At 40.5% G+C, this 11841-nt stretch overlaps 1 protein-coding gene across 1 annotated transcript in view; it reads right to left on the bottom strand.

The window, feature by feature from the left end:
• LOC105989609 overlaps positions 1-11841 on the bottom strand; it is an 18663-nt gene that overhangs the window by 5885 nt on the left and 937 nt on the right. The window contains exons 2-4 of the mRNA XM_013021738.1: positions 11491-11835; positions 9689-9770; positions 9251-9386 (exon numbers count right to left, since the gene is read on the bottom strand). Coding sequence (XP_012877192.1) covers positions 9251-9386; positions 9689-9770; positions 11491-11835 — 563 coding nt within the window. The remainder of the gene's footprint in view (positions 1-9250; positions 9387-9688; positions 9771-11490; positions 11836-11841) is intronic.

An 11841-nucleotide genomic window follows, 5' to 3' on the forward strand; every position in this document is an offset into this window, starting at 1 on the left:
GGGGAGAGGGGGGGAGGAGCCGTGGAGGAATGGGTGGGGGGTCGGGGGGAGGATGGGAAAGGATGAGAAGGGGAAACAAAGGAGAAGGCTACAATGCTTGATAAGAAATGTACTCATTATCTTGCCCATGTAATTGTAACCCTCTGTACAGTATTTTCACAATATAAAAAAATTAATTAAAAAAAAAGAAAGTCTGTGAGACTCTTATCACCAATTAACCACCAGAAAACCAGAAGCAGAGTTGCGGCTCAAAGTGGTAGAGCACTAGCTTTTAGCACAAAAGTTTGAGGACAGTGCCCATACCCTTAGTTCAAGTCCCATGACTGACCAAAACAAAAACAAACAACAAACAACAAAACAGAATGTGAAGTGATTAGCTGCTAATGTTTTATGGGAAAGGTCTGCTTTCTCTTATCTAAAAATACTTTCAAGGTGGCTCACATCTATAATCCTTGCTACTCAGGAGACTGAGATCTGGAGGATCATTGTTCAAGGCCAGTCTGGGCAAAAAGTTTATGAGACTCCAACTAAACCAATAAAAAGCAAGGCACAGTGGTGTGTTTTGTCATCCTAGCTAAAGTTAGTGTAAATAGAAGGAGTACAATCCAGGCTGATCTGGTTATAAACATCATCTAAATTGCAAAAGCAAAAAGAACTTGCAGCCTGGCTTAAGTAGCACTTGAGTACTAAGAATGAGACCTTGAATTCAAACCCCAGTATCCTCCCCAAATTTTTAAAATTAAAAACCAAAAGTGCTTTCTAAAGCTAACATAAATAATTTTTAGTCTGTGTTATAAAATACCTATCAGTGTATGTGTGTGGGCAGTCCATGCCTGTGAAAAGCACCTTAGACTGTTTTCTGCTAAGAGACTGGAAGGAGTCTATAAACAACCCTGAGAGATGCTTGTGGAAGCACATTTCTGCAGGTACAGCACTCACATAAAATCAGTCACAGGGTCACAGAGGGGTTGAAACAGACACTGTCCAGCATAGGTGAAAAATGTATCAGTTCCAAAGAGCTTCCCGGGAATGGAAGCTTGCCCCACATGCTCAGCCTGAATCTAAGTCAGTTTTAGGCAAGCAGGTGCACACTACTTTAAACTACTGCATAGAGTCCCTTCAAGAGTGATAGTCAGGAAAACCCACACAGAGAAGAGGTGCAGGGAAAGCATGAGTCCCTTTTGGACATGCTAACTTGAGATGCTTCAGATCACAGTGAAGTTAAGTATGAGTCTAACATTCACGGAAGATCTCACATGCAGATACAAATTGTAGTCATCAGCATTTCGGTGGTGTTTAAAACCATGGAAGTGGATAAGGCTGCTTAAGATGTGAATATAAATAAGAGAAAGGGCCTGCAGACTGTTTTAATTTACTGTTCAAAAAGAAGCATAATTATAGATATTTGTAATATTTTTACTGCTATTTTAGTTCACAAATAGCCAATAGAATTTTAATTTTCCCTACCTAGCTGATTGTTTAAAATATCAAGTCTTTTCTTCTCATGAAACACCAATGCTATCGATGCTGCAGTGAGTAACTGGTCCATTTCTGTTATGTCTGATGACTGTGGAAGGAACTGGGATAGCGCAGACAAGGAGATTTTTAAAATAAGAAAAACAGTAGGCATTTTTTCCCTTTAAACCGTGGCAATGGTTAAAAATTGTGGAGAAATTAAATGTGATGAAGAATGGGCCCATACTCCCTCGCTGGAAAGTGGAAGAAAGGGAGACAGCAGAATATAATATACCTTGGCATAAGGTAAGTGTTGCCGTAAGTAAATCACAGGCCAGGAGGCCTACCCATGTATATTCAGCGGTTTTACTTCACTTGATGAATAAATTTCTTTTACTGATCTCTTTATGTTGTTGGGGTTTTGTGGGGCTTTTCTGGCAGTACTAGGGCTTAAACTTGGAGTCCTGTGTTTGCACTCCACCATAACTCCATACCTTTTTAATTTAAAGTTAATATTTAGATACAGTCCTGCATTTGTCCAGGCCAACGAGGATTATGTTCCTGCTACCTATGGCCTCCCAGTCCATGTAGCTGGGACTGCCAAGCTTTTATTTTATTTAGGTACATGACCGGGACTTGAACTTAGTACCTAATGCTTTTACTCACTGGATAGTGCTCTATCAACTGAGCCACATCTCCAACCCAACCAAGCTTATTTTTTAAGATGGAATCTTGCTAACATTTTGCCCAAGTTATCTCCAAACCATGATCCTCCTAATCTCTACCTCCAAAGTAGCTTAGATTACAGGTGTGAGCCACCATATCCAACTAAAATTTATGTAATTATAATCTTGTCAAGAATCTTAATAGTACCAAATGACAAAACTTCTTACAGACTTTTAGCTTTTATGGTATCTAGCAGAAGAGCAATTTGGTGTAAAGATGATGGAGCTTTCTTGTAATTTGAGGAATAACACTCAGATGGGAAGCCATGTCTAGAAAGAGGACACCTGGAATAACTGTCAGATAAAATGTTTGAGGTTACTAATCACCAAAAAAAAACAAACCACATACCACAAATGTGTGTGTGCAGGTGTGTATGTGTTCACAAACATATATGTGCATGTGTGCATGCATGCATGCATAAATGCATGTGTATTCATGGGCATGTACTCTTCATCCCAGTGAGAAAACAGCAGATTATTAAAGAACTACCATCCTTTCTGACCAAGGCGATGTACAGACCATTTAAAAGAAAATTGAAGCCATTTCTAGATGTTATAACTGTATAACACACTTCATTTCACAAATTTTCACACATACACACAACCAAAGATAAGTTTAAAGTATGTCAACTCTCACTGCAGGCACTGCTGGCACTGGAACCGAGAGGTGGCATGTGGCCATGGGGGGGAGGGCAACCACTGGTAGCCAGAAATCAAAAATAAAATTGCTTTAGTGTGGTCTTGTTTGTGATCATTTGGGTAAATGCCCAAAAGTAGGATTGCTGGGTCATAGGGGAGCTCTATGTGGAGTCTTTTGAGGAACCTCCATACTACTTTCCAAAGTGGTTGAACAAGTTTACACTGCCACCAACAATGCAGTAGGGTTCCCTTCTGGCCACATCCCTTCTAGCATCTGTTGTTATTAGAGTTCTTGATTATAGCCATCCTAACTGGGGTGAGGTGGTATCTCAATGTTGTTTTGGTTTGCATTTCTTTTATGGCTAGAGAGGCTGAGCATTTCTTCATATGTCTATTGGCCATTCTTATTTCCTCTTCAGAGAAGTTTCTCTTTAAGTCTTTAGCCCACTTATTTATTGGGCAGTTGTTTCTTTGAAGATTTGTTGTTAGGGGATTTAATTTTTTGAGTTCCAGGTATATTTTAGATATGAGACCCTTGTCCGTTGTATGGCTAGTGAAGATCTTCTCCCAATCCGTAGACTTTCTATTGATCTTGCTAGCTATGTCCTTTGCCATGCAGAAGCTCTGCAGCTTCATGCAATCCCATTTGTCCAATCTTTCTTTGATTTGTTGTGTTTCTGGGTCTCTACTGAGAATATTTTGGCCTGTGCCTAGGAGACCTAGGGTTTCTCCTATTCCATTCTGAAATGTTTTCAGGGTGTCTGCTTTGACATCGAGGTCTTTGATACATTTGGATTTGATTCTGGTGCAGAGTGATAAATAAGGATCTAACTTTAGTTTTCTACATGTATTTAACCAATTTTGCCAGCATCATTTACTGAAGAGGCTTTCTTTCTTCCATTCTACCAACACAACTATGTTTATTGCAGCATTATTTATCATAGCTAAGATATGGAACCAACCCAGATGCCACTCAGTAGTTGAATGGGTCAAGAAAATGTGATAAACACACACACACACACACACACACACACACACACACACAAATGAAATTCTATGCCTCCATCAGAAAGAATGACATTGCCCCATTTGTTAGGAAATGGAAAGACTTGAAAAAATTACATTAAGTAAGCCAGGCCTAAAGAAACATAGGTCCTATGGTTTCCCCTATTTGTAATAACTAGTATATGTCTGGGACAAGCAGAAAAGGTCAAAAGCTATGTACATATGACTAGATAAGATGATGTTAAGCGAAATGAACCCCAAGCTAGGGACACAAGTGGATTTTTCTTTCTTGCTATTGTTCCTAACATATTTATAATTACCCTGTGATTTTTTTTGTTTCTCTGTATGTTCCTCCCCCACGGTATAACCCGTTTTCACTGTATTTCATGTCAGTGTCCTGCATCTTTTATATATACTTCTCTAGCTTGAGGAGGGGAAGGAAAAACAAAATGCTTAAATAGGGATACAGGTTGACCCATTTTAACAATGACATGTACAAGACACTTTACAACTTTACAACTTAGGCCGGCGGGGTGGGGTGAGCAGAAGAGTGGGAGGAGTGTAGTTGTGGAGGTGGGAGGGAAAGGATGGTAGGGGAAAAACAAAGGAGGAGGTAACAATGCTTGATAGGAAATGTACTCATTACCTTGCTCATGTAACTGTAACCTCTCTGTACAGTATTTTTGCAATAAAAATGTATTTAAAATAATAAATAAATAAAATTGTTTTCGCTCATAAATTGGATCATGGTATAAGTCATTTAAAATCCTGTCACATTAATAGCTACCTGCAATACTAATTCCACTTTAGAAATCTGTCATACTACTTTCCTAACTTTGGTGTAATAGGTCTCTCTCCACAAATAGCAATGGCAGGCTAGCCCAAAGAGAAGCTATCTGAACATAAATTACGTATGTTGTTTATGATGTGTTTTACCTCTGGCCTCTGCAACCCTGTGACTCTGATTTCATGTGACTGTTGTATCTGGGGAAATGTGCTTTACTTCCAGCGACATTTGTCAAGGTTATTCATGGGCTTCTCAGATTGCCTTAGGTAGAAAATAGTCCAAGGTGCTTTCCACAGGATTTACCATCCAGACACATATACTGCATACTAAAAATTATTTATATTAGCTTTAGCAAATGTTTTTAGTTGAGGGGGAAAAAAGATGTGCCATTGCCCTCAGGAAACCCTAGAAACTAATCACCTTATACTCCATAATATTCCCATCAACAATCAGAAATGGGCACTTTGCCAATTTTATTCGCTCACTGGAGAGTGGCAATTAGCATTAAATCAATATTTCTAGAACTAGTGTATACAGGACCTTCTGACACTTGAAAAATATGACAAATTGTTTTAACTGTGATCATACATACTCCCGGCTACTCAAACACACATTCACCCTGTAACAGGATCTGTCTGCACTTGTGCCAGAAACTAAGTAAACAAATCCACAATTTGGGAAAAGCCATGTGACACAGACAGAAAAACTGTTTTGACATTCCTAAAGTACATGGAGATAGAGACACGGTTACACTAAACACTGCTTAGAGTGAGCGCCTTATAAGGAGTGGGTGCGTGCCACAGGAGAGTTGTAAAACAAGTCACAGAAAGAATGAGCCATGCAGATCCAGGGGCCAGGCTGCCACTCGTGTGACAGACAGCCCACAGCCACTGAAATGGCTTTAAGTGAAAACAGGGTGACTAGTCTTCATGAAGGAACGTTTTGTAACTAAGTTGTACTTAACATAAGTGATAGTTCAGCCCAGATTCACAAATAACATATCCTAGAACTTGGAAGCATCAATAAAGGCTGACAGGCCTTCATGCTGTCTATGAATAGAATGAAACTGCCCCTCCAGCCCAACCATCTCCTCTTGGATACTGTATGCTACCCAGCTTCCCCATTAACCAACATGCTGTCTCAAATATTCTCAAGGAACACAGAGCATTAAAAGCACTCCCAGCAAACCCTGGGCGGCTCACACCTGTAATCCTAGCTATTCAGGAGGCTGAGATCTGAGAACTGAAAGCCAGCCTAGGCAGAAAAGCCCATGAGACTCTTAGCTCCAATTCACCACCAAAAATGCCAGAAGTGGAGCTATACTTCAAATAGCAGAGCACTAGCCTTGAGCAAAAATGCTCATGGATGGATAGTGCCCAAACCCTGAGGTCAAGCCCTAAGACCAGTACAAAGAAGAAAAACAAAGCAAAACAGAACAACAACAACCACAACAACAGAAAAAAAACAAACCAACAACCCATTCCCCACATTCAAGGAGCTAAGCAGCATAGCTCAGGAGAGTAGTCTACAGCTGTGAGCCATGGTGCAGGCAGCAGGTAATACGCTTCTAATAGGACACTTGTTAATATAACATTAATATTCTTTTTTTAATTTTAATTTTAATTTTTTATTGTGAAAATGCTGTACAGAGGGGTTACAGTTACATGAGCAAGGTAATGAGTACGTTTCCTATTGAGTATTGTTGCCTCCTCTGCCACTTCTTATAATAGGGTAGTTTTCTGTGTCTGGCTTTATTTTACAACAGATTTTAAAAACAACAGTAAAGTAGGAATAGCTCTAAGAGTGACAGACCTTGGTGTGACATATGTGTTTTTAAAACTACTTGGAAACATAGGGACACAAATAAAGCATATTTTTGTCTCAGCTCTGAGAGTGAGGTAGATACGCAATGGTGAAGTAGAACAGGGCACTCTTGAGGTCTCAACCTGCACCTATTGTATGCCAAGTCTGGAGCCCTGGTAAAGACATCTTTCTTCACAGGCTGAGGAAACAACTTCTTCTGATTTGCTCCAACATCATGTTGCTAGCTGTACCCTATTCCAATAAATAAAGTACCTCCTTTCTGTTGAACAGTAAAAGTATGAAACCTCAGAGGCTCATATCAAATTAGGACAAGTTAAGATTGGCAAGCTGTAGATTTGTATGAGCTTCATGATAAATAATGTTTGTGTGTTTGAGTTCCTTTTCTGTGAATTGCCTGTTCATATTCTTTTTTTTCCATTTTCATCTACTGTTTTTTTTTCTTTTTTTATTGTGAAAATACTGTACAGAGGGGTTACAATTACATGGGCAAGATAATGAGTACATTTCTTATCAAGCATTGTAGCCTCCTCCCTGTTCATATTCTTTGCCCATGTTTTCCACTAGATTGCTTTTTCTTAATTTATTCACAGAAACTATTTATATATTCTGAATTAAACTGTATCAACTATGCTTTTTGGGCAGTGGCAGTATTAAGGTTTGAACTCATGGCCATGACTTCCCCTCTTTTTGCTTTATTTCTTTAGACAGGGTCTTGTACTTTTTATCTGAATAGGCATGACCATGCCCATCTTTACCACCTAGACTTTCTATGAAGCTGAGATTACAGGAGTGTACTTGTATTCCTTTTTTTTGGGGGGGGGAGGGAGGGTTGGTCGTGGGGATTGAACTCTGAGCTCGGGCGCTGTCCCTGCACTCTACCACTTAAGCAACAGCGCCACTTTACTGAAGTGTCTCACGGACTTTCCTGCCCAAGTTGGCTTTGAACCGAGATCTCAGATCTCAGCCTCCTGAGTAGCTAGGATTACAGGCGTGAGCCACCAGTGCCCAGCTCCTGTCTTGTTTTTTTGAGATAGGGTCTTGCTAACTTCTAACTTCTTTCATCTGGCGTGGCCTTGAACTTTGATTCTCTTATATGATCTCCACAGTAAGCTGGATTACACAGAAAAGAGCAACCATACTGAGAATTTCTTCCAGTCACACATACAGCATACCTCCTCTCCTATTCCATGAAAATGTTAAGCACTACCTGTGTAAGTAGTAACAATCCTTTTAAAAGGAAACACTTTAGCAATAAACAGCAAAGATGTAGATATAAATACCACATGTCCATCTCTAAGCTTCTACTCAAGGAAGCTCATATGCATGAGTACAAAGAGACACTTAAAATGCTGTTATTAAACAGCTATCTGCAACTGCAAAACAAATTTAAGATAGCAATGGCTTCATAATCCAAAAAAACCTTTTCCACCTCATTTCATCCTCACTTCTTCTCTTCTGGGTCATTCATTTACTTGTGTTCACTGCCTTAAGGTAATATTAGTGAGTGCCTTCTCTGACCAGACAGCAGGCTGGACAGGTGGCCATACTTAACTGCCTGCAGCTGTCCTATTAGAACACAGACTCTCACAACCTTTAGGAGATTCTTTCTGACCTTAGTGTGGTCCAGACATGTACAGCCCACCCATGACACTGTAAAGTTCTTGTCAGATCTCCACTGATTGTTATTCAATTACCTAGTAAGAAGTAAGTGGAGACAGTCCCAACATATAAGAAAGGATAATTCCGTTCTTACTAGATCCCATCCAACAATTACCAAGAAAGAAATTTTATTTTCTAAGCTAACATTCAGTGCTGGGATATTTCTCTTGTGACTGACATAATCAGCATGTTCTCCCAACACTAAGTCAAACATACGGAAGCCACTAACATGTAAGAAATATTATCCCACAACCTACATTTAAAAAGTGAACAAAGAAGTGGCGCTGTAGTTCAAGTGGTAAAGCACTCGCCTTGAGCTGAAGAGCTGAGGGACAGCGCCCAGACCCAGAGTTCAAGCCCCATGACCGACAAAAAAAAAAAAGAAATCACTTGTTTATGGGCTGGGAAGGTGGCTCAGTGGTAGAGCGCTTGCCTTGCATGCCTGAGGCCCTGGGTTCGATTCCTCAGCACCACATAAGCAAAAAGAAAAAGCCGGAAGTGGTGCTGTGGTTCAAGTGGTAGAGTGCTAGCCTTGAGCTGAAGAACTGAGGGACAGCACCCAGCCCAGAGTTCAGGCCCCATGACCGGACCTCAAAAAAAAAAAGTGAACAAAGAACAAATTTACTTTTATAGATGCCTTATTATTGAACAAAAATTGTTTGCTGTCTTCAGGGAAAAAAAATTTATATTCATGGTGAGTTACCATGTCTCAATGAACTTCTCCATTATGCAAGGCTATGCAAAGGAAAACCAGGTATTCCTCGAAGCTATTCATGCCAGAATTTCAGTGCTCTGCTCTCTAACTCCATGTTTATGCTCATCCAAGAAGAACCTAAGTTTCTATGTGTCCTTTCTTTCTGTAGCCCAACCTCCAGGTAGGTGGCTTCTAGCTGAATACTATGCTCTTTAGCTACACTCATGAGTTCCCCCCCGCATCCTTCAACACTCTTGCTTCGTCAGGAATCACTTTGTCTTTGCTCCTTTCTGTAGCTAGCTCACATGGCAGCTGGCTTCCCTCCGAGCTAGGAAGAGAGAATGCCCAAATCAGAAGTCTTGCCTCCTTACCAAGAGTAGGTTTCCTATTCCCCAAAGGACCTGTTCAACTAAAATCATCCACTGGACCAATTAAACAACAACAAAAAAATCATCCACTCACCTGTTATGGCTGAGAGAAGCTGAGACTGGAGTAGGCACCACAGTCTGTAACCCTTCCCCTTCTATCTCAGTACCGACTAGACAGATGAGCTGTAGTTCTGGCAATCCCACACAATTTACTTCATGCCAACTTTTACCTAAAACAGAGTCAGAGTGGACAATAACGGTTGTTAAAAGCAAACAAAAATTGCAAGCTCTACCCAAATTTGGTTGAGCAAATATCACTCATAAATATTATCTTCTCTCTTTACTTTTCTAGCTTTTTCTGCTACATAGTTATTCCCAATATAAAGGAATGAAGAATGTGAAATTAATTGGCAAAACTCATAACAAATGCAAAAATGACTGCTTATTATATGTCGACAATGCTATATTCCATCCCAGTTCCCAAGTCCCCAGCATGGCCTCAAAAATCAAATAATATAAACAAAGAACTTACTCTCCATGAGATCCAGGTAAACCAAGAATGCAATGTATACTTGAGTGGCATCTCCTATGTCTAATTCCATCATTTCTAAGTACTGAAAATAAAAATGTAATTGTCAAATAGGGAAGGAAGAACCTTTCGATACTTTTCAATGACGTATTCGCTGAATACACACATATATTATCATTGTGATAATAAAAATATCTTCCTGATTTAGTGGAAGTTACAAGGCAATATAAGATCCAATCGTTGTAAAGAATCTATAATTGTTAAAACACATGCATAGTCTTCCCTCCAGTATCCACTGAATGGCTCTAGCCTCCCCCCACCCTCACCACCACTACTAATACCAGAACTCAAGAATGTTCATCTCTGTAGTATTTGTATAACATATTCCTGTAAACTTCAGACCTTCTCTAGGTTCCATATAATGCCAATACAATGCAAATACTATGTTAATAGTTGTTGTATTATTTAAGGAAAAAATCCTGTATACTTTCATTACAAATGCAACATTGTTTTCAAATCATTTCAGTCTAAAAATGGTTGAATCTGAGGATACCCAAGGACCTTATATCTGTACTTAATGTGTTTGAGAAATAATTGTATATGATTAGCACATGTGAATGGGGAGAAAAACATGTCCACAGGTCAAAGGTCATGCTACTGGGGGGGGGGCTGGATATTGAATGTTTCATGTCCCGCAGGACATGTGTGGTTTGAGTACACAGAAGTAGAGCACTTTCACACGAAGGTGGAAATAAGGCACACATATTCAAGAGCCTGTAAAGAAATCCATCCACAGAAAAGGCACAAATTTTAATCGTGTTTTTGCTGGGACATGTTAGTAGGGAGCTTCTAGTTCCCTAGCTTCTTAGTTGCATGTAGAGAGGCTGCCAAAATACCATTCCTAGTGTCGCTCACTCGTGAGCATAGGCAATTTTGTCCTTGTTGAATTTTAAAGATGTATCAGTGACCAGATGGATATAAAGGGTTAATTGGATGAACTATGACATCTAAGTGGCAGCTGTGATGTCATCTTTCCCCATCAGCTTCATGGTAAAGGAACCACTGCCTGAGAGCCATGCTGAGTTGACTACTCCAGTCAGAAAATGTGTTTGAAAAATAATGTTACTGTCCCAGGTTGCAAGGTTTTGTGTGCAAACAAAGTGTAAATTACAGACCATTAACTTGTGTATAAGGATGATAAATCGAATGTCATTGTACTAGATTTACTTATATTTTACTGAGTAATTTTCACATTGACAAAAGTGCAGAACTGAGAACTCATCCATTTTTTTATTTTTTTAAGTTAATTGGATTTTTTTGAGGCTCGAATTAGAGCCTCAGCTCTGTCTCTGTCCTTTTTTGCTCAAGGCTAGAGCTCTACCACTTGAGCCACAGCTCCAATTTATAGCTTTTGGATGATTAATAATAGGTGGTAGAGTCACAACGACTTTCCTGAAATGATGGCTTTGAACCCAAACCTGAATAGCTAGAATTAAAGGTGTGAGCCACCAGCCCTCAGCTGGTATTTTCTTTTTAAGGCACTAAACATTTCCATACTACCGTTTCTTTTTTAGAGGTCTGAAAGAAAGTAGGGAGACAAAAAAAAAAAAAAATCAAGCAAATGAAGCTGAAAAACAAATTCACTATGGACTTCATTTTTTTCAAGTTTTGGTTCTTTTTGCTGGACTTATAGATTATTATTCTATGACGGGGGTGGGGAGCGAGTGCAGTTTTATCAACGCACTGGTCCAGTCTGGAAGATTCTTTACAGATCCCATCACCTCTACAACTCAGCACCAACTCACTGCCGGTGGCCATTTCCCAAGCAGCAGCAGTGTCGGGGCTATCTGCCTGCTACTGGGGAAAACACACTCCGCCATGGGCAGGAACCCACTGCACCGGCGCGGGACGAGGCGCACACCGAGCCCGGGCTGAAGCTTGGCTCCTCCCGGACTCGGAGGCCCGGCCCACGACCACACACCGCCGCGGCTTTGCTCTGTCTGGGTAACAGAACCGGAGCCGGCGGGGCGCTTTGGTTTGGGGTGTGTGGGTGAAGAGAGGAGTTCGGTGTTAAGCGCCTCCCGGCGGAGGTCGGTGCGCACCGCCGCGCGTCCGCGGGGCGCAGGGGGACCGCGGCCCGCGAGTTCCGCCTGAGA

Source organism: Dipodomys ordii, unplaced genomic scaffold (genome assembly GCF_000151885.1).
Source record: "Dipodomys ordii isolate 6190 unplaced genomic scaffold, Dord_2.0 Scaffold57, whole genome shotgun sequence".
Classification (NCBI taxonomy): domain Eukaryota; kingdom Metazoa; phylum Chordata; class Mammalia; order Rodentia; family Heteromyidae; genus Dipodomys; species Dipodomys ordii.